The sequence below is a fragment of the Balaenoptera borealis genome, assembly GCF_965194805.1.
Source record: "Balaenoptera borealis genome assembly, chromosome: 2".
Taxonomy (NCBI): domain Eukaryota; kingdom Metazoa; phylum Chordata; class Mammalia; order Artiodactyla; family Balaenopteridae; genus Balaenoptera; species Balaenoptera borealis.
The window spans coordinates 37,899,607-37,925,366 of NC_138867.1; the positions used below are offsets into that span (position 1 = coordinate 37,899,607).

Genomic DNA, 25,760 nt, shown 5'->3' on the forward strand with positions numbered 1-25,760 from the left:
CAATTGCCACAAATGTGGCTGGAGTAGAAGGCAGGGCAAAGAAGGCCTCAAGTGGGCCCAAGGTTTCTGATGCATAGATCAAAGGCTCTAAGGCTGGAATAAACTTGGCATGTTTGAGGAACGGAGAAGGCAGGGTGGATGAAAACATAGTAGGCCTTGGTGGGTGTGGTACTGAGTTGAAGTAGGCAGGGGCCAGATCCCTCAGGACTTTGCAAGCTTGAATAAGGAATTTGATACATAGGGTGAGAAGTGCTTACTACTAAGGTAGTCCAGGCAGCCTTCAGGGAGGAAGCAGATCTTGAGCTGAGACCCCAAAGATCAACAAGGTTTTGCTAAGATGGGTTGGAGGTGCTAGTTTAATAGCATGTAAAAAAACCTGGAGGCAAAGGGAAGCTTTTGCAAAATTAGATCAAAACTTTCATTATTTTTACTGTAGATGCCTGCACAATGATGAAATAAGACAAAAAAAGTAAAAGGTGAATTCCTTGTTTTTCACTTCTAAACATTTAAAATGAAAATGCATTTTTTATAATTATAAGCTAGAACCCCGATATATAAACTTCCTGAGGATTGGTGTTCATAATCTTCATCTCCTCAGTACCACGCTTGTAACAGTTTGAGGAGAGAAAAAAAAAAAAAAAAAAATCACAGGTCAACTATTTCCTTCCACCACCAATTAGGAAAAAAATAGGAAGAGAAGTTGCTAGAAATTTTAAAGAAAGTGTTCACTTTTATGTCAAGATTACACAGCTGTAAATTGTTTAAAGATCCTGTTACATTCCTTGCTCTCTTCACTTCCACTTTAGTGTGCCAGGACATTTCAAACAGCAGACAAGAGATAAAGTGTTTCAACTAAGTCACAGGAGGATCAAAAGGAGCTGTTGCATCTGTTTGAGTTGTCTAGCATTAATCTTAAACATACTGATCACTGTTTATGAAATAAACAAAACCCAGAAGGTAGAAAAAAAAAAAGTGCACAAATTCCCAAAAGGAGGAGGGGAAGGAGAGAATCCTTAAAGCCATATGAATCAGGATCCTAGAATTTGTAGAATTAGAGAGCATTGGCCTCACCTTCTAAATGACCCAGAGATATTGGAGACTGGCCCAGAAAATAAAAGAATTACTAAGTACTGAATCTAGACATGACAGCATTATAAAACAGCTGATCAGTACTAGAAAATAATCTGGTTTAATTCCCAATTCATACAGTCCTAAGAGTTCACAGGGATTGAGGTTATCTGGTCCAATATTACTGCCAATGCAGAAATTCTCTCTGTAAAACCTCTGGGAGCACCAGCAACCTGAGACCCTCAGGCTGGAGGCTCTAGATGGCAGTTCTATATTGGCTGTAAAATGTGCTTTTAGTGTTTAATTGCCAACCCTTAATCTTACGCTGTTTTTAGGAAAACACAATAAGTCTCTTCATAAATATTTATAGTGAAATTTACACATGCTTAGCACCCAATTTGGGAGTTAATTTCTTTGTTTGAAGTATAAGAATGATAAACCATCAGTATAAATTCCCCCATACTAGACAGATAGCTCCTTGAAGGCAAGACCATATATCTTGTAAATCTTTATTTCTGATGGAAGCAGAGTACCTTGCTTATATCAGGTCTGCACATTTTTTGAATAATGAATGAATGAGTTAGTGAATTAATGGACTGAAATGAAATGAATGACTGTATTTTAAAATAGCATATTAGCTGATTTCTTGTCTAAACTGTTAGTTCAGGAGGGAAAAAAGGATACTCAAATATCTGAAATATTTCTCTAAAACTTTATTCAAAGTTACTCACCTCACTGTTAATAAGGTGTACAGTTTATGCTCTGTGCCAGTATTAGTAGACCTGCCCATTGCCGGCAATGGACTTTGAGAAAACCCATTTCCTGACACCCCAAAATTAAATTACTCTTTTCAAAACATACTGAACTCCCAATACTTGCAGAAGTATTACATGCACCATTTTCCCATCAATCTTTAAATCTGAACTTACGTTATTAATCTACATCCGTGGATGTTAAAATGAAGTCATTTTAACAAATTATGAGTGTACAAATCAAAACACTGCTAGTTAATATTAGACAAAGAGTATTTTACAAACACTACATTACATATTACCTTGCAATCTGAAACTTACATTTCATATTTGTGTAAGTTTATTTTAGATAACTGAAACATCACAGAATTCAATGGCAAAGTTTAAAAAATTTAGTTCTGTACATTAGTTCCAACTATCCTATTTTACAATCTATAAGGCTCATGTCATAGTTCAGCACCAAAAAAGATCTACAAAACTGTCTAACCAGTCTTCTTATTTATTCATATGATGGTTTTTGTTGTTTTTTTTTTTTTTTTTTAAGGTGAAAGTCTGAGAAAATGGTTTATATATCCTACTTCCAGACCTTGAGAAGTGGGATACTTTTTGGCTGGTCATACTATGTAAAAATTCGGTTGTACCTTTTAATTTTCATTGAACGGATACAAAAACCAAAAAGGATACTTACAACATGAGTTTAGGTTGTCAGTCTTTAAGTTGAATTTATAACACTGAAGCATCAGAAATAACCTAATAATAATGCCCTGCCCCTATCCTTCCTTTTTGTTTTAAATTTTTAAAAGGCAGCCATAAAAATGTTTTATTTATTCTTCAAAATAAGGTGCAAAGAAGGATTGCAACCACCAACTTCCTCATACACAACTCCAATAACATCTCAATGTTGTTCCGCAAAATACACCTTGAACTGAGTCAGGAGCAGACCTAGAACTACATCCATGTTTTCTATACCAGACGTCTCCTCAATGCCAGCATCTCTCTGTTCACAGAGGTCATTACAGTAACGCGTCACTGCTGGCCTGGATTTAAAGCAACGGTTTTTAGAACTAGTGTAACTGTCCCAACTCTTCTCCTTCTTTAGGATTCATAAATTCTAGAAAAAGAGTATGTCTGTCTTGCCATTTTCAAACAGGGTTTGTGCATATCTCATTAAGACCACATTCCCTAAACCAGAAACTTTTTTCAAAAACCACAGGAACTTTCAGTCATCTTGTTTGTTCAAAGTATAAAATTCTTACATGTTTAAAAAAATTAAAATTGGAGACTAGTACCGCTGCTTTCTTCGCCAGAAGTGCACGATTCATAACACTACATTTAAAAACTAAGCTTCATGCATACAAATGGCCAGAGGGGTATGAAGTTTTACAGAGCCCTTAACATCATTCGAGTACATTAAGCATTGGCTCGACCACAACAGGAAGCATGTTAGGAAACTGAGCAAAGAGACTTTCCCAAGAACACGATAATTTTCCAGGCTCCATGTCAGTCACATAAAAATTTAAGCAACATGTAATCCTTTAAAATTGTCCCCAGACAACCCATTCCCCCAACCGTTCCCATACATACCCCCCACCCCACCCTGAAGTCCTCCACCTCACGGAAGTATCTTAATGCTCCCCATTACTGATGACAGCTGCTTCAGGTTCTGCTGCTGTTGCAGGGAGTCTTGGCACTTTCTTAGCAGGGCTTGGAATATGCTAAAAATCAAAAGAAAGAAGTTGTTGCCTCTTAGCGTTTTTTTTAAGGAGGAGTCAAGTTGCTAATTAAAGTTCTAATAGGAAAACTGATGGAGGGCAACTTTGGAGAGGCTTATGCTCAATATATATTCTATATAACTTTTCATGGAGGGAGCTAAATATCCATTCTTTACCTTATAGTGAATTTATTATACAATTATCCGTGTATCAAGAGACAGGAAGGCCACGGAGATCCACCATACCCAGTATTTCACTTGTCACATCTTGCCTTTGCAACTCAAACACTTGTGGCTTGACGTGCAACCTCAAGGAGCAAGACTATGCCTTTAGCAAATTTGTGATGAGTGGATAAGATTAATAACTTCAAAGTTTTTGAAGTCCTCAGTTTGAAGCCTGGCTCTGATCCTGGTTAAGTCATTTAGCTTTTTTCAGCCTCATCTCTAAAATGGGCACAGTATCATTTAAGTCAAGGGGGTTCTTATAAGGATTAAATTTAAAAATTAAATTAAATTAATTAGAAAATGAAAAAAGTGGCTAGCATGTAATAGGAATTCAAATCATAGCTATTCCTGTTCCTTCTCGACAACTGGAGACAGATTAGACAATGGGCTGAGAGAAGGGATGTGAGGAGCCCAACACGCTGCCCCTACTTCCTCTCTCACCAAGACACGTACCACAAGTGGGCCTTCTCTCCAGATCAGTTTTCCTTTAAATTCTGCTCTTGTTAACAAAACCTCGTATTTACTGTGCACTTAAAAATGCTAATAATTTAACTGCAAAGCACTTTATACAACTGGAAAATGGCATAGCTAGAATCCAATACCAGAGCCCTGGCTCTGAATCACTCTGCTTTATTGACATTCCTTTAAGTTGCTAAATCTCAGTTAGATCCCCTAAGCCCTGAGATCTGGGGATGGAAATTTCTTACCCTGTCAAAGCCCAAGACCAAACACAATGAGCTTTCTTTACCTCAGTTGCTGTGCTTGAATGCACAAGCCCTACGCCTTCATCCAAAGTGTCATCATTTGGAGAGGGGCGCCGAGCATAAGTTCTTCTGTGCTTCTCATCTACTCGAACTAGGTACCATGTTCCTTCAAAGAGTGAGTCTATTGAACTCTGGGGAATATAGCTGACTAAAGGAAAGGCAGAGAATGTGAAAAATTAGTTATGACATACAGCTCATCTGGTAATAAAACTAAAGATAAAAGTTGCTATTTCAGAACTTCCCTGATGGTGCAGTGGTTAAGAATAGGCCTGCCAATGCAGGGGACGCGAGTTCGAGCCCTGGTCCAGGAAGATCCCACGTGCCACGGAGCAACTAAGCCCGTGAGCCACAACTACTGAGTCCATGTGCCTAGAGCCCATGCTCCGCAACAAGAGAAGCCACCGCAATGAGAAGCCCGCGCACCGCAATGAAGAGTAGCCCCCACTCGCCGCAACTAGAGAAAACCCGTGCGCAGCAATGAAGACCCAATGCAGCTATAAATAAGTAAATAAAATAAATAAACTAAAAAAAAAAAAAAGATGCTATTTCCCCATAATTTTCACCAACATCAGGCATGTACTGAATACCGCCTAGATATCTGGACATCCTAATCTGATACGTAACATGTTTAATGTTATTAGAGCCCTCCAATAGGCTTCTGGGTATGTATTAACAATTTAATATTTTTACCCAAGTGATGAGTGTCCTCTCGGAGCTTCATGTTTTCAGCAAAGACATCTGGTGCCACACAAGTTCTTGAGTCAAGCCTTGATTTAAGATCACATAAGCTTGCTATTATTTTATCAAGAGCAGACCCTAAAATAGCAAATAATTCCAACATTAGAAGACTAAAAATAGCATGCCCCAAAGCCTGAACAAAATGTTGCCAAACGAAAAAAACAACTTTGCATTTCTTTCAGAACTACTGGCTATTGTTTAGTTAAAAGATAAGCTGTTATTTATTTGGCACAGCTTCCGTTGACCTCTGACTAAACGTTTGTTCTGTATCAGCCAGTAGACAAGCTAGGAAATAGGTGGGATTTGAAACTATAAATAACTTGTCTACAGTCAACCTACAGTACAGTTTTAGAGTAATGCCAAGTCTTCCATCAGTTTTTCTCCATATTTTTGCTCCTCCCTGCTCAGGGAAGGCACAAAAGTGTCCTTAAATACAGCTAAGACCATACCCTTATAAACATTAGACAACTCAGTAAACCAACCAACAAGAAATGACCTGGTATTATTCACTCATATGATCAGACTCAATCATTGGTGTGAAGACTCAAAAGCCACCTGCCTTAAATAGGTATGCTTCCCTTTCTCTGCCTACGTCCCCTGGCTACATATGCTTTAAAAATGAGATAAAAGAGAAAATAAAGTTACTTGCCAAAGAAGAAAAAGTCACACTATGCCATTAAAAAAAAAAAGTTTCAGCTGATTATACATTTTTTTCTGACTCGGAAGGAAGGAAAGATATTCTGACTCAGACATAATCCTGCCCTTTACCCAGTTAAGGCAGATTTTTGGAGAGTATGTTGAAAGATGTAATGAAGATTAAAATGTCATAATGATCTACGGGACAGATTCAAGCACTCACTTAAGAAGCCTGCTAAGTCAACCTTACCACAGTAGGTTCTCAAGACATTCTTGTTGAAAGACTCAGCATTTACCTGGTGTGGCATCTTGTGTAACTTTGAGGGAGTACAGAGTGGCAGCTAAACCAGAACCATAAGAGAACACACCAATCCTCTTTCCTGCCAGCTGCTGAGGTGAGTACCTGTGTAGGAGGGACAAAACCATTAAAAAGTTTAACTGATCCAACTACAACGGGTGGAAAACCACGAGTTGGAATAAAATTCATCCTAAGCCTAGGGATCTAACCTAAAGCTTTACTATTACAGTAAGCAGACTGAAAACAAGAATTCTCATCTCTCTGGGAATGATGGGGTTTTTGAAAGTTATCATGTCCTAATATAAGTTATTTGCCAACTGGGGTTCAACTGTAGGTCAAGAATAATAAAACCGGGACTTCCCTGGTGGCGCAGTGGTTAAGAATTCACCTGCCAATGCAGGGGACATGGGTTCAAGCCCTGGTCTGGGAAGATCCCACATGCTGCAGAGCAACTAAGCTCATGCGCCACAACTACTGAGACTGTGCTCTAGAGCCCGCGAGCCACAACTACTGAGCCCACGTGCCACAACTACTAAAGCCCATGCGCCTAGAGCCCGTGCTCCGCAACAAGAGAAGCCACTGCAATGAGAAGCCTGCGCACTGCAACAAAGAGTAGCCCCCGCTCGCCGCAACTAGAGAAAGCCCGCATGCAGCAACAAAGACCCAACGCAGCCAAAAAAAAAAGAATAAATAAATAAATTTATTAAAAGAAAAAGAAGAATAATAAGGCCATGAGAACAATAGCCAGGAAAGCAAGTATGAAATTAAATACTCTGGAATAATTGTAGCCTCATCCCATATCTCCTTCAAGTCAACAGACAATAGGCTAGAGAGCCTGGAAATAAAATACCATTCTGCGACCTGCCACCAACATGCCTGACACCAGATCTGGTCTTAGAAATCTAACATCTCCAAACGAGGGGAGTGAATCAGCGGAAATTTATACTTACTGTGCAAGAACAGAAGCGAGGGAGCCATACACTGAAGATGTGTACATATTTCCATTTTGATTTGACACAAGCAAAGATGCCTTTGTTTTCTGATTGAAGAGTTCTGAACTAGCCTTCATAAATGCCTTTTCCACATCTCTATCGAAGTAGGTATCTTCTAACTTAACATCCCTGAAAGATTTAGAAAAAAGAAAATCTTACAGTATTCAAAGACTGTATTTTTATTATATTACTTAGTGGACCTAACTATAAGTGTGTATGATTCTGATTTCCCATTTATTAAAAACCAAGTAGCAGTATGCTAATTGCTTGGTAAGATATAACAGTTGTACATATATGGTCCTTTTTCTGAAAGGTTTTTTTTTTTTTTTTGATCAAATTAAAACAACATAATTCTAATGGGTTAATAACCCATTAAAGCTGTCATCACCAAACAGAATATACTACTATTTCAAGTCCATAATAATGTCCATTTAGTTAGAAAAGTCACATTATAGGAGCCAAGTCTTAAAAAGTTGAATAGAATTTTATCAGAGGGAGAAGAGACACAGGAAAGGAGAAACAGAATGAGTTTAACAGGTATAGCACACTAGGAGGCCCTAGAAGTTGGGAAAACGTGGAAGGAGTATGAAAGCAGACGTCAGTAGTGGCTATGTGCAGGATGGATATGGGCACAGGGGCTCGGGAGAGGCAGGGAGAAGAGTTAAGAGGCTGCTGTATAAATACAGGCACTTGTGGGGCTATATTATCATGGTGACAATGGCAACAGATCTAAAAGCAGGAAATCAGAAAATCTGAGTAGAAATGACTAAAGAATTCATGTAGGTAAGCGACCACCTCTCTGGGGCTCAGCTTCTTCATTGATTACATAAATAGGTTAGACAAGATGACTTCTTTTGACTAAAATTTTCATGTCTGTACGAATATTGCTTTAACAGATATAAAAAATACTCTCACATAGAAGGGAAAAAATCATAATTCCTCTTACCCAAAGGCTTCCAGGCCACTATAGATACTATTTTTATCTCTGTTCTGGTCATTAAGGAAGTCATTCAGCAACATCCGAGCTACAGATTTCTGAACCAGTTTACAATAGGGTGAGTGGAAGATCATGAAACCAAAATCATTCAAGGTGAAATCTCTATCATTTCCCTCTGAAAGAGAAATCCAAAGAAATTATGAAATTCATTTAAGCCACTAACTTTTGAAGTTTGATTTTAGAACAGGGCTGGGCTGTTTTTAAATCTTTAAGCAGCAACCAAAAATACACTGTATAATGAAATATCTCTATAGTTTAAAATGTTTATCAAAAAGACATCTAGAAATAGAACAACATACACTACTATATTACTGGTTTTCAAACTGAACTACACAACGCATTAGTGGGCTGTGTAATCAATTTAGTGGGTCAGGGCCAGTATTATTTTTTTAACCTTAATAATTAAGAGGTTTTTGTTTGTTTGTTTTTGTTTTGTTTTTAATGAAACAGACTAGAGTAGAAAATAGCAAACTGTATAACCCGCAGCATGGGCAGGAAATTTCATGACACTTTAGTTTCCATTTAACTGCACATACAATGTAAAGTATACTTTTTACTGTGGGTTCTAATAAAAAGTTAGAAAATCACTGTACTGTTAAATACTGGCAAACAGTATGATATTTTACATACTTCAAGAATACTTCTTGGGCTTCCCTGGTGGCGCAGTGGTTGGGAGTCTGCCTGCCAATGCAGTGGACACGGGTTCGTGCCCTGGTCTGGGAGGATCCCACATGCCGCGGAGCAACTAAGCCCGTGAGCCACAACTACTGAGCCTGTGCGTCTGGAGCCTGTGCTCCGCAACAAGAGAGGCCGCGATAGTGAGAGGCCCGCGCACCGCGATGAAGAGTGGCCCCCGCTTGCCACAACTAGAGAAAGCCCTCGCACAGACACGAAGACCCAACATAGCAATCAGTCAATCAATCAATCAATCAATAAAATCTTTAAAAAAAAAAAAGTTAAATCTTTAAAAAAAAAACTTCTTATCCAGAGCCACTATGTGTTACCTCATATCTGTTATTGATTATTATTTTTACCCCTCACTCACAAACCCTATAAAGCAAAGTTGGACTATGGAAAAAGCATACTTTATATGATATTGTGTGTTTTAATAGCATTAATTTGAATACTGTCCTTCTCAGTATCTCAAGAACTTTCTCAGGGTTAAAGATGGAGACTGATGATGACACTAAAAAAGCAAGTATGAATTCACAGGTCAAGTGCAAAAAGACTATGTGGGCAGGGGGATCACTTCGGTATAATTTATTTTCATTAGAGTTTTCTTGGGATCACAGTTGCAAACTAAAACCTTGTGAGAATACCTCTCTCAGAATATGTACAAAATTCAAGTTACTTTCTTTTACCCTACTTTTGATTTTCTTACTGGGGTTAAGTCATCCTAAGTATTTTTACAGAAATACACTCCATTTGGAAAGTTTACCTGTTCTCTTAAATTACACATTCCCAGAAACTATGGGAAAACTATGCTATTTGGTGGGTGAGAAAGAAATGGTTTAAGGAGACACTAATGAAGGATGCCCAAGAAGTAGTTTCTCACTAAAGACAGTCAGCACATTATACTGTCCTCAACAGATACCAAAACCAAGGAAAACAGATAAAGCCCACCTTTCTGCCACTGGGCATAGATCTTCTTGCGGTAGACAGAATAGCAGCGGTCTAACGCACTGAGGTAGCACTGAATGGATAGTTTTCCATCTACTATAGGATATTCAGAAAGCATATCAGGCTTGTAAAAGTCATAGGCATGTTGCATATGTGTCCCACGAAGTCCTATTAGAACAAAAAAGAAAGAGGTCCATGTATCTCTGCTTTTTGATATATGTTAGTAACCATATTGCATCATCTGGGAACTTCCCTTTAATCTAGTCAACTCACTACTCACAGAATAGAAGTTACAAGGTGAAACCAATATGTAATTCAAATGAAACATAACAATATCCACGGACAGGCCTAAGACTCTTTTGATATACAACATTTTATGCAAGTTTCATATACCTAACCAGGAGATCATAACTGCTCTACTGAACTGAAAACAAATTATCGTATGACTACGGGTAAGTTACATCTCCCAGTTATTACTTGAACCCTACTTAAACCCATTTTACTCCTCTGTAAAGTGGGGATGACATCACTTACCTCGTACAATTGCTATGAAGACTAAATATGATAACACACATAAAGCACTTAGCAGGTAGTGACTGCATTTAATGAATACCAAGTACTAGCTTCTATTTTTATTTTCAAATTTCTCAGCATATTGTACAAATAAAAAAAATGCCTTCCCAGACACTCACCTCGTTCAAAAATTAAAGGCGCATTAGGCCCAATTAGCATAGCAACGGCTCCAACTCCACCTGTAGGTCTAGCATTTCCTGTGGCATATACAGCAATATCCCCTGCAACTACCATGGCATACCGTCCTGAAAAATATTTTGTATTAGTATACAAGAATGTGATCAACACTCTAAATATCATACATATAAACTGAATCTGTTATATTTTCCCAGAATATCCTTTCCCCATCTTTGGTAAAGACAAAAAATATTCTGACTAAATTTTGATAGATAATTTTGTCCTACATGATAAAGATAACCAATTCATAATTCAGATAAGCTGAAAGTCATAGCTATCTTTCTGAACAGGTTCAAACAAGCATAACAGGTAAGTTTGCATATGGCATTAATTAAAGGTCATTTGGATGTTTTCATCCTCAAGGAGTTTCTTTGGAACAATATGTAACATACCATCCCAAGAGCTGGACTCAATCCAGTTAACAGCATTGAAGACAGCAGCTGTGCCTCCATAGCACGCATTAGTTGTGTCTATTCCTTCTATATCTGTATTCCCAGACTCTTCAAAGAGCTGCATCAAATTCGTCTTCACTGACTTTGATTTGTCGATGATTGTCTCTGTTCCAACTTCTAGCCGCCCAATGCAATCATAAGAAAGGCTATTTCTCTCCATAAGATTCTGGACCACAGTCATGCAAAGAGAGTTGATATCTTCTCTATCTGTGCAGAAGCCCATCTTGGCCTGGCCCAGGCCAATAGTATACTTTCCAGCATCTACACCATCATATTTTTCCAACTCTGCTTGATCAACATATTGAGAAGGAAAATAGATCTCAAGGGCAACAATCCCCACATCTTTTGGCCAGCAGGCTTCTGCGTTCAAAGGAAGTGACCCAGGCATGGTGAAAGAACTTTAGAAAGAAAAACAGAAAAAACATTGTTGTAGATTATAGGTTGCAGATTGTCAAGTTCAAACTTGAGAAATCAACATTAAGACTTTCATTATCATCTAAAATATTAATTTCTAAGTTTAGTTTACTTAGGGAGTCAATTTTAATATGTGGAAGTAGTAATTATAGTATGAATGGAGTTATTATTAACTCCATTATTATTTAAAATTATCATCTTTTAGGGACTTCCCTGGTGGTCCAGTGGTTAAGACTCCACGCTTCCACCGCAGGGGGTACGGGTTCAATCCCTGGTCGGGGAACTAAGATCCTGCATGCCGCAGGGCAAGGCCAAACAAAACAAAAAAATTATCATCTTTTAGAAAGGCTTGTACTTTATTCAGAGTTGGATATATTTAGATTTAAAATATGATTATTAGAGGTAAAGAAAACTCAAATAAGATTCTTCTATGTTGTAAAGAACTATAAGATAAAATACAATGACAATTTAGTAATATGGCCCACAAATCAGAAGTCAAGTATCTGATCTATTCCTGGCCGCTCAAAAAGTTTAAAAAAAGTCATTCATTCACTTATCATAGTTATATTGATTATTCATAGCTATTGACTTTATGGGACTTTAAAACTGTTAGATCAAACAATATTGTAGTTTTTATTGATCTAAACAATACCAGTAAGTAGAAAAGCCACACTGTAAAGTCTACCATAGCAATCTACTCAAGGTCGCTACTATTATAATCCCAGCTTTCCAAAGAAGCCTCTACCCAGAACCCAAATGATTAAAATTTAAAGCAAAGACAAGTTCCTGGACCCGTAACAGGTCAAAAGTCAATATTCTATACTTTCTACAGCTGGTGTATAGGCAATAAATGATCATAAAATCACAAGGTATCACTTCGCTTCTAAATCAGGCAAAAAAAACCCAAAACAGATTCAAATTTGAAAACTGATAATCCACATATTATTTGTGTGGCATCTTAGATAACATCTCTTAAAACAACCCCTTCTGTTTTAAAAAGGGCCTTAAAAAGTTGGACTGTTGCCACACTGTAAACTAGTGTCTAGATTTATTTACCAACAGTAAAAAAAAAATGTGCTAGCCTCTCAAGAGTGTTGCTATGGCCTATGGGTAAGTCATATAACCTATCAGAGTTTCAATTTCTTTAGAGGTTGTATCAATCAGAAAAAGAGAAATTATTCTAGGTATTTCTAACAGAGGAGGATTTAATACAGGGAAATGGTTACCAACTTGTTGGCTGGGCTAGAGGAGCAAAGGGGAGGAAGGTGGTTACTATTCAGACCCCATGAGCTCACATTCCTACTGAGGCTGCCAGAGCTCCTGGTCCCAGCACCTCTGCTGCTGAGTTAGAGCCAAAGCCCCACACTCTTGCTGCTGCTGCCACTGACAAAAGGCAAATCCTGTATCTATGTCATTTGTCCTCTGCCACTCTGCCAACTCAGGTGTAGCATTAGGGATAATGAAATTACAGACTATTGCCATAGTGTGTTGCTAATCACTGAAATCTTGAGAAAATATCTAAAGCAGAGAAGCTGTCCTTAAATCATGAGATCTACCCTTAGCCCATAGGTTATCAAGGTATGAGTATATTAAAACCTGAAAAATAAGCACCTGGAAATATAATCACAAGATCTAAGTCAAAGGTCTTAAGAACATCTTCCTTCTAAATACAAGAATTTTTCATGAAAATTTTGTTTCAATCATTCACACATATCCTGGGTTGCAACTGTGGATTCCTTACTGAGGGTCATAGTCAGAAAAGTTTGAGAGTCACCGTTTTACACAGTCACTGGTGCTCTGTGGAGAATGGATCTGAGTTAGGAAGCTGATACAGAAGTCCAGTGAGATGTAGGTCATGAACTAGATCAATTACTACATGAAGAGTAAAGGAAAAGCTTCAAAAAAATATGGAAGCAGAAAATTGGCAGAAATTGTGACTGACTAGATAGCAGGAAAAGGATGAAGTATTGAGGATGACTTCAGATTTCTAGCCTCCACTGTTTTATTTCTTGACAGAATCACTCACTGTCAGATACACAAGTGAACAGAGAAGCACCTCTCCACTTTGTCCTATCTTTCCCCTGTTCCATGCAAACCCATCAATTTTATGATAATCTAAACTTTGCTACACTGAAGTTGAAATGAAGACATAAAGGGACTATCTAATATGTCATGAGGCAGATTCTAAGTTTATAGTAAAATAAGTTAAAGTCCTTTGCACAGTCCACAGAAAAAAACTCAACTAGTGTTAAAAACAAAAACACAGTCCATATACTTATAAGAAGAACCCCTCCTATATGCTACCCTTTAAGTCACCAAAGCAGAGGCAATAGGATTAACTACCTTCCCAGCCTTTCCCACTGGGTTAACCTTTAGATTCTTTTCAACTCTTCAAACCGCTCTCAACATGCTGAGGACAGTATAATTTTCCCTGCCTGGCCCAACAGCTTGCAGTGCTGTTGGAAATAAAATGGACAAATATATATATAATCTTCTGAAGATATAAACCAGTTTATGAAAAGCCAGAAAGAAGGCTTTAATTCCAGAATTACTCTATATTTACCATAATCTAAATAGCTCTGATCAGTCACTGCTATATGGTACTTACTAAATAAGGTGTAACTCTATTTTTAAGCCTCCTAGAGTGAAATAAGTGACTTGTTTCATTTGGGGGAAAAAAAAGGTAGCTAAACTAAAATAACCCATACCCATCAAAGCGACTCATGAAAGTGAATCATGACTCTGATCTTGACGTGGAAAAAATTTTTACATTGTCTAACTCAGTCAATATTGCTCGTTCTCTGAGGATTTTTGACAGCCAAGGTGTTTTCATTACATTCTTGGTAAAACACCACCTAATTTGAAATATTTACCTTTTGGTTGAAATTGAGGGAGAGTGAGAAAAGTAGAAAAAAAAGAGGGAAATTAATACAGGGAGTAATTGGTCCATGGCATTTTGAACAACAAAATGATTGATATAGTTTAGGGTCTATAATCTTTACTTTTAACTATCCTGTTGTGTGCTCTTATGTTGTGCTCTCAAATGCTCTCTTAAGTAGGCCAGAAAAATTAGAAAAAGAGAGAAAAAAAAGAAAAAAAGGCCAGCTAAAGATCTGGTATGTTCACATTATAGCATTAACTTTAGTCAAAGAATGGGATATTCTGGTTAATTCACTATTCTAAATATCACAAAAATTTTCTAAATAGAGTACAGTTTAAACATCTGACAGTTTAAAAAATTACCTGCATGTATTCTTAATCTTTTGCTGATAAAAAAGGTACTTCATGATTTTTCAGAGCATTGTGTTCACAATTAAAAAAAAAAATCTAAGCAGGATAATGGGGATTCTGTATTTCCAATAAAAAGATGTAAATATTCTTTTTAAATTTCATCTTTAAAAAGGAGGAGAGGGCTTCCCTGGTGGCGCAGTGGTTGAGAGTCTGCCTGCCAATGCAGGGGACACGGGTTCGAGCCCTGGTCTGGGAGGATCCCACATGCCGCGGAGCAACTAGGCCCGTGAGCCACAACTACTGAGCCTGCGCGTCTGGAGCCTGTGCTCCGCAACAAAAGAGGCCGCGATAGTGAGAGGCCCGCGCACCGCGATGAAGAGTGGTCCCCACTCGTCGCAACTAGAGAAAGCCCTCGCACAGAAACGAAGACCCAACACAGCCAAAAAAAAAAAAAAAAAAAAAGGAGGAGAAAGGTACACTTTTACCACAGAACTCTGTAAATCTTCCAAAGCTATCTTCCGACAAGTACCAACAGAAGACTCCCAAGTCTGTTCTCCTAAAGTGAAGGCTCACCCCCACTGGTGGACAAAAGGAGCTCCAGGTCCTACTTCCAGAGTCGGCAAAGCAAGATAATATAGAAGCCTTGCCTTGTTAACAATTTCTGAATGCTTCCTGCATAGGAGGACACAAAAGGGGCCAATATGATCCCCTGAGAATCTTTTAAATCTGTGAATGAAAGACAACTGGAGAAGGAAAAGGATAAAGAGAAAAAAAAAAGGCAAAAAAGCAGAGAAATCAGCTGAGGATGCTGATGCAAGGGTAGCCCTTACCTAGCTCCTCAGGGCTCGTCAGGGAGGGACTTCGGCATCAGTCCCCAGAGCCTCCTAACTGAGCTCTCTGCCTCCATCTCTCCCCTGTCCTACGCTAACCTTTCTAAAATGCACATCCGAGCTTTGATAAGATGCTATTTAAAACTATTCCAAGTTTATCCTCTATTATTTAAAGTCAGCCTCCTCGCACTAGAAAGGAGCTTCTAGAAAGCAAGAAATGTACCTGTTCGTCTTTGTGCCCCTAGTACCCAGCCCAATGCTTGGCATATGATGGAAGCTGGATGTTGAATAAATGAGACCCTACTAGCCTTCTAATCTAAAATTACTAACAACCATAGGAAATTATAAAACTGAAGCAGGAAAAAAGCAGACTCATAAGAGAGGCGCTCCATGGTAATACAAGAAAGCAATAGCTGCAAATAATTAGATTATTGGTTCAAACACATTTGTAACCACTGTCCAATCTTACATAAACATTCAATCTACAGCCCTGATGGATATCTTTCGAGGCTGTAATTCAGAAAGCACTACTGGAACACATGCTTACCTGTGATTGTTTCTGACTAAGCAGTTTATACGGTTACATTTTATTATCTAGATTTTTTTCTCTTATGAGTGAATGCTAATTTTTAAAATTAGTTTCTAGATTTTAAACATTAGTCTAATAAACACAAAATCAGACAGTCTCCTGAAGCATTATGGCATTAACTAATATTTAAAGACAAGGTATCATCCTATAATGGGGTTTAAGAATGTGTGGTGCACACAAATGGTTATTTGCCTTAGGATAAAAATTAAATTTCCCCCTTCCATTAGAAAGGAACACTTTCCTTTAGCAGCATGACAGGATGCCATACCTGTGTGAGGGATAAAGAACGGCAGTCTCCAGGTCTGTCACTCTGTTTCCTCCTTCAGGCACTAGGAATTTCAAATAAGAACCTCTTTTAAAGTCATAAATCACCACACAAATTCAAATAATGACTCCAATTCAAAGTGAGTTAAAATAAACATTTCCTTGTCCAATTACATTATGTAGAACAGAGTTTGACTTTGCTTAGAAAAAATGGTACTTAAAGCTTATAAAACTTTTTCCTCCTTATCTTATTAGCTCTTACAGTGGTAGGTTCAGTCCTGGTAATGAACTGACATAAGTAGTTCATATCACTGATTCAGGCTTTAAACCAAATATGATGCTGGGAGAGTTGTAGTCTTCTTTACTAAATTAGGGTTTTCAAGAATTGGGGGAAAGGAATATAAATGAGTTGCACTAGGCTAATAAATTTCTGGAGTAAAGAGGCTTATACATTGAAGAGCTTGCTGTGCACTTGGGAGTTTGTGACTTGAACGATTTGTGCCTCTTTGAGCTTCAATTTCCTCATCCATAAAATGGAGCTAATACCTGCCCTCCCAGTTCATTATGAAGGATGGTTGAGAAGATAAAATATGTGAATAATATAAAGCATTTACTATTATCCTAGTTCTTAGTATTTTTCAAACAAAATATGTATCTTTCTAGCAAGACCTAATTATCTTCATTATTTAACTTATGCTCCTCGTTTTCAACATGGTCACTTTCACCTGCCCCAACCTTTTAGAAAGTGATTTTCCCCTCAGTGCTTGGGTTAAAAAGGTAGGTATTTGATATCAAGACCAAGGAGCATTAAGCTTTATCATCATTTAAATTATGTGGAAACAAAATTACATGGAAGCAAAATGCTTTGGAGCATTTTCCTCAGTCCACCTGTTCTGAAGGGTTGTTACTTGAGACAATAGTTCCTGTTTAACACAAACAATTAATTACCTTTGCTCTCCATTTAATTGTTGGTGAATATAGCATCAGCCCTTGCCTGATTAACTGGAGACTACCCTCAGCTGCTGTTTAGTAAAGCTTTACTTCTTTTACACGATTAGATCATTTAAGAGCTTAGAGACTTAGCTCCTTTCCCTTCATTAAGTTTACCCCCCCATCCCATAAATCGATCCTGAGGTTTGTGGGAAAAGATAAGACTTCTATATTCCGAAAAACCTCTGATTCCAGGATGATATATACATTTTGAGAAAATAACTTTTTTGTTCCTTATTCTCTCAAATTATTCTTTTGTAATCTGCAAATTAAGCATTCCATGGGGACTAGTTCTCACTGGTGGAGGGGGGCGGGGACATGATTCCTTCTTAAGTGTTGAGACTATTTAAATAACTTAATAATATTTCTTCTTGAAACCACATTTGCATATGCATTTGACACTATTTTCATCAAGGACATTTCTCCTGAACTGCCAATATTCCCTCTTTCAATTTTTATTATTTAAATTGGGGAGGGAGGTTAGGTGGGAAGGCAGAGACAGCAGGAGGGAGAAGGGAGGAGGAGAACTCCAGCGCACAAAAGAAAGCAAAGAAAGAAGAAAAAAGAAGATTCAGAGGACTGCCATGCTACTTAAGCCCTCAGGAGAAAGAGAGGCCTGGAGTCCAGGAAAGGAAATGGAGCAATAAATGCCACTTTGGGGAAGAGTCAATCAGAAAGGGATTAGGCTTTCCATTCTCTTCTGCAATTGCTAGGAGTGTTCTCTATCCTGACTAAAACAGCAGTGCCGAAGTCTCAAGCAGGTCATCAGCTTATTTCTAACAGAAGGTCTTTTCAGAGCAAGTGATAGAGGGAAGCAGCGTGGCTCAGAAAGCAGTTTATGAATCACAAGCGGCTGGGCAGGTTATCACAAAGCATGTTTGGAGGAGACTCCTGAGCTGAAATATAGGCGTTTCGAGTTTGGCAAAGATTAAAACTGAAGAATGATAAGACTGCCTAGGGCCAACCAACTTTCTCATGGGGTTTATTCAGTGCTCTGAATTCCTCCTTCTGGCTCCCTCGTTAGCCTTGATTCAAACAAGTGGTCGGAGAAGTTCACCCAGTACACATTTTGGTACACGAGAAACCACAAGCAGTTACCTGCTGATCTTTTTCACTATCACAGGAGAGAAATCCAGGAATCCTTTTTAACTGAGAATGAGCCTTTCCTCCTTAGGAGCAAACAAGCAAAACTACTGTTAGGAAAGCCTTGCCCACGCCTGTACATCTCTGGTCTAGTTCCCTAAGTAAAAATCACAGACACCCTGCCTCCCCCCAGAGGGACTGGTCCGCTTATCAGAGATTCTACTCATATTTCAAGGTCCTGTTCTAAGCCCCTCTTCCAGGAAGGTTTCCTAGAGCTTTCTAATCAGGACCCTGCACTCCTACATCAGGTATGTCATTCACACCCACACTGAAGCCTTCATATTCTACTCTCAATGGAAAACTAGTTACTGGCAGTCTTCTTAAGAATACTGGATACTTAGACTCCTATTGGGAGAAGGGCTGTATTTTGATTCTTTTGAAATCCCTTTGAGACCTTAGAGTAAAGGGCACACAGAATTGCTATTTTTTGAGGGGCTGAATTTGGAGTTATAATTAGGTGAAAAATCTTTTAGATTCAAGTACTCAATAGCAGCAGCCCTCATTAGTGAGTTCTTTTCACTGTCACTTTTAAGATGAGCTGCAGCACCAAACTGTCCAGAAGTTTAAGAAAATTGGCTTTCTACTGCTGCTGTTCAAAGCAAATGGTAGGTTTCAATTATTCCTTGAAAAATGTAAGGAGTTCAAATGGAATCAGAAGAGAACATTTGTTGGTCTTACAATCATTCCCAAATGCACACACCCCCAACCACGAACCCTGCAAAGATGAAGCCTGTGAGCTTTGGAAGATTAGCTTCTCCTCTACTGCTCTTACTACACTCAGTTAACAGCAAGTGGACATCACCACAAGCTAAGCATTAGGGTGACTAAATTATTAAGAATTGAGTCCTACCACCCTCCCATTAGATTGGGTAACATGTTTTTAATCTAACATTTTTTTATCTGTATGTCTTGAGAAACAAAAATATCGCACCCTTCTCTGATATTTGGTTTTTTTAATAACCCAGCATAAAATTATGACTCTATATTCCTTTCCAAATGAAACTAAATAGAGATTCTGATATATAGCCCATCAAGCTCCTCCATCCACAACCCCAATGCATCTCCCCGCATTCAGTTCCACTGACTTACTACTGTTTTAAATAATGCTAGGGTACCCAGGAAACACACATTACACCAATATCAGGGTTTTGCATTTCCTGTGAGAAAAGCTATCTAAAATCTCAATCAAAAAAAATCTCAAAATCAATCCCACAGTTAAGAGAAACAAGATGTAAAAGCACCCTAGAGGAATATTTAAGGAAAAAAACAAAATGAAAAACAAGGCCCAGGATTAGTCTAACAGATGACGTGGTCTATGGCCCCAAACATAATACCATTTAACTCTCCCCATCGGAAACACCTTCTGAGAACTAGGGTTACTGACTAACCTAGAATTGAACTGAACTAAACTGGAACTGATTTACGGACAAACTTACAAACTTAGGAGAGAGACCTACGAAGTTTAGACACACAGAAAAGAAAAGTCTCCTTTCCCATAAGATATGCTATCCTTGCCCTCCGTATCCACAGAAAAATAACTGAATTGTTAAAAATAAAGGACACAAACTGCTTAGATGTCTCAAGCTGCAAAGAACCATTTGGCACAGATACAGGTTAAGGACTTTCAATTAGCCTTCTAACAAATCTGTGCAATAAAAGTCCAAACTCCACCTCAGAAGGAAAAATCTGCTAACTATACGGGCACTTCCATTTGTCTCAATCTTGTCATTTACCTTGCCATTGTTTTTCATGACTCATCCCTGAAATAGAGCAAATGTTACTCAGCAGCAGCCAGAACACATCATCCACTGCAGCAGTTTGGCAAGAGCATCCGCAGGAGGGAAGAGTTGCAGCAGAGGTGAGCAAAGAAGCCTGTGATGCGCTAAACCAAGGCCGCAGGGCAAGCATGACCGGCAGGGCCAGCCTCACTTTACCTGTTGTCCAAATCTCTCCTCCAGGGTGGGTCAGAGTAATTCTTTCTCTACCACTGGTCACGGCAGGACACACGTTTTTCAAAGACTCCATATACCAAGCTTTGAAATGTCCTTGGTTCAACCCAAACCTATTGTGGGTGAAGACCCTGTGCTTGCCTGCCCATTACATCATCATAGCAAGTCCGGCTGGTCCTGAGGCTACTAGCAGGAGGGAGATATGGAATTTCAAAACACCGAGGAAACTTATATATATATATATATCTTAATGGGCATTAAAATTATGGAGGCGGGAAGGTGGGAAGCAGGAATCTGTGATATCTGAAGCAAGCACAGACCGAGGCAGTCAAGAGTTCAAAGTACTCAGCCAGGTTAAACCACAGTTGTGATGCTTTCTCGCACCTGAGCTAGGGACGAAGAGTAATGCTGCCCACCTCCCTTCCTCCCAGCAACTCTCTATCTCTGGCAGGAGGACACACCCCCCTGCCAACCTACAAGCCTCCATCTAAGCGTGATCTTCCCCATCCTTCGGCGTCCACCCCTAAGCCAAGGCTCCGGGAACACCCTGACAGTCCAACTCCTTTCTCGTCCCCCTCATGTGGGCACCCCCATCCCCTCAAGGCGGTCACAGCCACGCCCCTAGCACCTCCAGCTCCTATGTCATCAGAAGCCTAGCCCTCAATGCCCTCTCTCCTTCTCCCCTCTGCGACTCGCCTGCCCACATCAGTGGCCCCGGCCCCTCCTAGGACCCACCGCGGTCGGCCCCAGGTCCCTGACAGGGGAGGCCCTGCACGGCCCCCGATCACGGTGCCCCATCCTCCCGGGCTAGGTCCACGCCTCAGCCCAGACCCTGACGGACCCGGAGCTCCTTCGGGCCTAGTCAAGGACACGGATCCGCTGGGCCCTCACCCTGCTGGCAGGGCCTCAGCAGCCCAGGTTTCTTCCTCTACTCGGGACACTCACCGAAATGTGAGCGGGCGGTGGCCGTGGAAACGCAACGACCAACGAAGATGCAATCCGCGGCGCCTCCCCTCCGCCACCAGCTTTATAGCCGCGGACCCACCAGACTCCGGCACGGCCCGGAGTCGGTGGGAGGCGGGACCGTGGCCCCAGTAGCCAATCGTGGCCGGCAGAGTAGGCCGGTAGCGCCCGCCTCCCAGTCCGGTTTCAACCAATCCGAAGGAAAGTGGAGGCGGGCACTCGCTGGGGTTTTCCCTCGTGGCTGGAAGGGCGGGGGAAGGGGCGGGGTCAAAGCCGGAGGGCCGAGGAAGTGGGGTGAGAGAGTGACGTGTGGTGGCCCGAGAGCCGGCCTACCAATGACAGAGCAGCGAGAGACGGCGAGAGCCAACGGGAGCGGAGTGAGAGGTTCTCCGGTCAATTGGAACCCAGTGAGAAGAGATGTGAGCCAATGAGGCCTCCACGTCCCACCACTGGGGAGAGATGGTCAAGTGTGGAAGGCAAGTTGGTCCCTGCTGGAGAGTCTGTCAGGTTGCCTAGCAACCAGAGCTAGGCTTCACCTGTAAGATTTGTGAAATACTTGATTTGAATTCAATCTTAACCTTTTCTAGTTTCCCAGAGCATGACAAATTGGAGCAGAATACGTCACCAAGAATTTGTAATTTTGTAAATATTCTAAATACCAGATTTGCAGATACTCAATGTTGTCACCTCTATACAAACTAACTAAACCTAGAACAGGATGGTTTGGGATTAGACACCAGTGAGGAGGGTAAGGGGCCTTGCCTAAGCAGGGAGTTTGGTCCTGATTCTAGGATTTTTGCTAGCCCATATATTCTGAAGGAAGGGGCTCCATGTGGCGCATTCCCCACTGTATTTTCTGAGCTTAATACGCGGTAGTTGCCTAATAAAAGGTTGTTGAAAGAAGGAAGGGGTCCCATAATTCTCAGTATAGCAAATCCACAGAATAAGCACTGCCTAGTTCTCCCAGAAGATAGAGAGGAGCAATTCTAGCTGGAGGAAATCACTGAAACACTGTTTGGGAGAATCCAAAGGAGGATAATTATGGCCTTAAATTAGACTCTGCCTCATCTTCTCAAACAGAGAAACTGTGGCACTTAGCTTTGGTGGGAGATCATGAGAGATTGAGAGTTGTTTGTATCTCTCTCCCCCTCAGTTTCATTATGACCCAGGAATGCTGTTGATAAGGGGTCACTGATGAGTCTATGCATCACAGAACTACTTTTATGTGAAATTCATTATCCACTATAGATACTAACCTAGTTAGAGACATTCTCAGCTGGGAAGTGGTCAAACATATTGGCAATGGAACCACTGTGAAGCGGTGGCATAAGTTACTTGGGAGAGAGGACTACTCAATAATGGTTATACTCCACAATGTAGCTGATGACATTCATTCTGTTCCAGAATCAATGTCATTTATACCTTCATAAAGTAGGTGACAAAGAGAAAGACACTGCTTGATTGTGACCAACAGCAATTTTGAGGGGAGATTTAAACATTCTTGGCATATTAGATTGCATTGAAAGGCAGTAAAGATAAACACAAGAAAGAAGATGTAGCTTTGTCCTTAGAAAAAGATAGCAAATAGTTCCAACTCCAGGAGTACACAATAGGAAATAATTAGCTAGATAGTCTTGAGGAAGATCATTTTGCACAACAGGAAATTCCCACAAGATGCAGACTGTCTTTTTGATCAAATTAATCTCCAGTTAAGCAAAGTGAGCATGGTTATTGGAAAGTCAAGCAACAGACAATGATGAAGTGGGTTAGTAATTAAATATAGAACATCTCAACAGAATTTTAAAAAACAAGCCTCTGTGATTCTGTGAAATATAATGGTAGATTATACCAGGCTACACATATATTAGCTCTCCATGCAATTGAGGACAAAATACATATATTTATTTTAGTAGGGGCTGCAAGCATTTTTGAGCTACAATCTGACATAAGCATGTCATACTTGAATGTGCATTTTTAAGACATGTTAATATATATGTTTTATTACATTGTTTCTAAATTCAATTCCAAGCAGTATTAGTAAAGCACTGTAGATGCTGTACATCAAAGGGAAAGTATAATTTATTGTTGTGCCCTACTTGGAAAGGAGCAAAACTTTCCTAAGAAGCAGGAAGATGTAATGATAACATTTAGTATTATAAATTCATCCATTGAACAACTGTCTTCTTTTTACTCTGTGACAGGGATTGTGCTAGACCTATGCTGTCCAATAAGGCAAGTGCTAGCTGTAAATGGCTCTTGAGCACTTGAAGCGTGGCTAGTCCAAAGTGAGCTATACCGTAAGTGTAAAATACACACCAAATTTTAAAGACAGTACAAAAAAGGAACTATCTCCTTAATAATTTTTATATTGATTACTTGTTGTAACAATAATATTTTAGTTATATTGGGTTAAATAAAATATATTATTAAATTAACTTCACCTGTTTCTTTTTAGTTCTTAGTGTGGCTGCTAGAAAATGTAAAACTACATCTGCAGCTCCCATTTGTGGCTCTCATTTGAGCTAGACAGTAGGAAGACACAGTTGAAAGACAGACTCTGTCCTTAAAGAGTTCATAGTCTAAAGAGTGGAGGAGAGAAAAATGAATATAACAAAGGGCTGGCTTTCCAGCCACTATCTCACTAGACAAAGGGTAGGAGAGGGTGAGGTAGGAGGAACCTTCAAATTTGTCAGTTAAAGGTATTTCTATCTCTTCAGGTTTAAACAGCTTTATTTTGCTTAAATATTCTGTCCGTTCAAAGTTTAGTTCCATATCAGAGCTATTTCTCCCGAAGCCCTTTTTCTTGGCAAGATGGCAATGGGCAGAGCATACTGGGTTGTTGTTACATCCAAAGAGGGGCCTCAGCCCTAGTTGTGGGGTCTTGTACTGGCCTCCCTTTGCTGACTAGGATTTGGCCTTGGCCTTGGTGCTCTCTTGTGCTGCAGAATCCCAAAGCTCACTTTCATTTGATGTCCTACCCAGTAGTCCGCACTCAGCAGCCCAACAGCAGCCCACTATTAGGCTCACTCAGCCCCTTTTGCAGCAAAACCCTTCCATGCTGCCAGCCAGAGTTTCAGCTGTCTTCCTTCCTCTGCATGACATAAGGAACTCCTGTAGGACTTCCCTGGTGGTGCAGTGGTTAAGAATCCTCCTGCCAGTGCAGGCGACACGTGTTCGATCCCTGGTCCGGGAAGATCCCACGTCCGCGGAGCAACTAAGCCCGTGCGCCACAACTACTGAGCCCATGTGCTGCAACTACTGAAGCCCGTGCGCTTAGAGCCTGTGCTTTGCAACAAGAGAAGCCACTGCACTGAGAAGCCCGTGCACTGTAGCCCCCGCTCGCCACAACTAGAGAAAGCCCACGCACAGCAACGAAGACCCAACACAGCCAAAAAATAAATAAATAAATAAATAAATAAATACATAAATTCTCTACATAGAATCTAAAAAAAAAAAAAAGGAACTTGAGGGAGGCTCAGGGCCCAGTCCCTACCTGACTGCAGACTGATGCTAGTACAACTCTACTGCTACACTCTAAAGTAGGTCTGTGGTTCCCAGGGAGAGATTCTCCTCTCTCCAGAACCACTTTACCACCCCTAATGAGTACTTGATTGAAAACCCTACTGATTTAGTACTCCCACCCCAACAAGCCACCATTGTTTCCAACACTACTTCCCTCTAGGGTTTTACCTCTTACCCTTCTCACCCCTGAAAGGGTTACTACCATTCGAGGATACATGAAAGGTATTTTTAAAAATAGCACAATTAACGATTACAATACAGTTCAAGGGCTACATAACGAAGCATGCCCAAAAGACAATGGAAGTTCAAAGGAGGAGTATCTAGTCCATCCCGGTGGTTAAGGCAGGCTTTCCAGAGCAGGTGATATTCATTCATTTATCACATTCAGGAGTCTTTACTGAGCACTACTGTGTGCCAGGCACTGTTCTAGGCTCAGGGGGTTCTGTGTGGTAAGCAAGACAGACACAATTTCTGATCCAGTCAAGCTTAGTTGGTGAAGACTAAACATTATGTAAGAAAATAAGTTGAGGTATCTTCAGGCAGTGATAATACTACAAAGAAGATAATGCAGAGTAATGAGACAGACACTTACTGTGGGATGGGTAAGCACTCGAGGTGGTTAGGAAAGATCTCTCTGAAACAGTGACACTTGAAGGATGAGAAGGATCCAGTCTATGAAGCTCTGGGGGCAGAGTGATGCAGGGAGAGGAACAGGCCTCAAAACAGGAAACAAAAGGCCCATATGTCCAAGCTGAGTTTTGAAGGACTAAGAAGTTATCTGGGTTGTGGACCAGAGGGCAGGAAGAAGAGGAGGGGGACGGGGAGTCATTTCAGGAAAAGGGATCCATCAACTGTATATGTG

General features: G+C 40.1%; 1 protein-coding gene across 5 annotated transcripts; it reads right to left on the reverse strand.

Moving 5' to 3' along the window:
• Nucleotides 1-1,766: 1,766 nt before the first annotated feature.
• Nucleotides 1,767-21,510, reverse strand: HMGCS1 (3-hydroxy-3-methylglutaryl-CoA synthase 1). Of its 5 annotated transcripts, none has more exons than XM_082382352.1 (12): nucleotides 21,359-21,493; nucleotides 18,420-18,490; nucleotides 16,336-16,396; nucleotides 10,944-11,401; nucleotides 10,494-10,619; nucleotides 9,805-9,969; nucleotides 8,131-8,296; nucleotides 7,143-7,313; nucleotides 6,191-6,297; nucleotides 5,211-5,336; nucleotides 4,505-4,668; nucleotides 1,767-3,535 (listed from the first exon to the last, which is right to left on the reverse strand). In XM_082382352.1, exons 4-12 carry the CDS (start codon nucleotides 11,389-11,391, stop codon nucleotides 3,446-3,448), a joined length of 1,563 nt encoding a protein of 520 aa, XP_082238478.1. In that variant the 5' UTR covers nucleotides 11,392-11,401; nucleotides 16,336-16,396; nucleotides 18,420-18,490; nucleotides 21,359-21,493; the 3' UTR covers nucleotides 1,767-3,445. The 5 variants fall into 5 exon arrangements, with proteins under 5 accessions (XP_082238478.1, XP_082238476.1, XP_082238477.1 ...); XM_082382350.1 differs by lacking the exon at nucleotides 18,420-18,490 and adding an exon at nucleotides 20,399-20,599 and having other exon boundaries at nucleotides 21,359-21,490; XM_082382351.1 differs by lacking the exon at nucleotides 18,420-18,490.
• Between the last annotated feature and the right edge of the window lie 4,250 nt (nucleotides 21,511-25,760).

What these genes read in the sequence shown, in the direction of transcription:
- HMGCS1 (XM_082382350.1), bottom strand. Translation starts at nt 20,489, where the DNA reads ATGGAGTCTTTGAAAAACGTGTGTCCTGCCGTGACCAGTGGTAGAGAA. An exon ending in TGAGTCCAGCTCTTGGGATG is followed by an intron (nt 10,620 to 10,943) that starts GTATGTTACATA and finishes AATATTTTTCAG; the next exon opens with GACGGTATGCCATGGTAGTT. An exon ending in AGAGGACACTCATCACTTGG is followed by an intron (nt 4,669 to 5,210) that starts GTAAAAATATTA and finishes CCTTTCCTTTAG; the next exon opens with TCAGCTATATTCCCCAGAGT.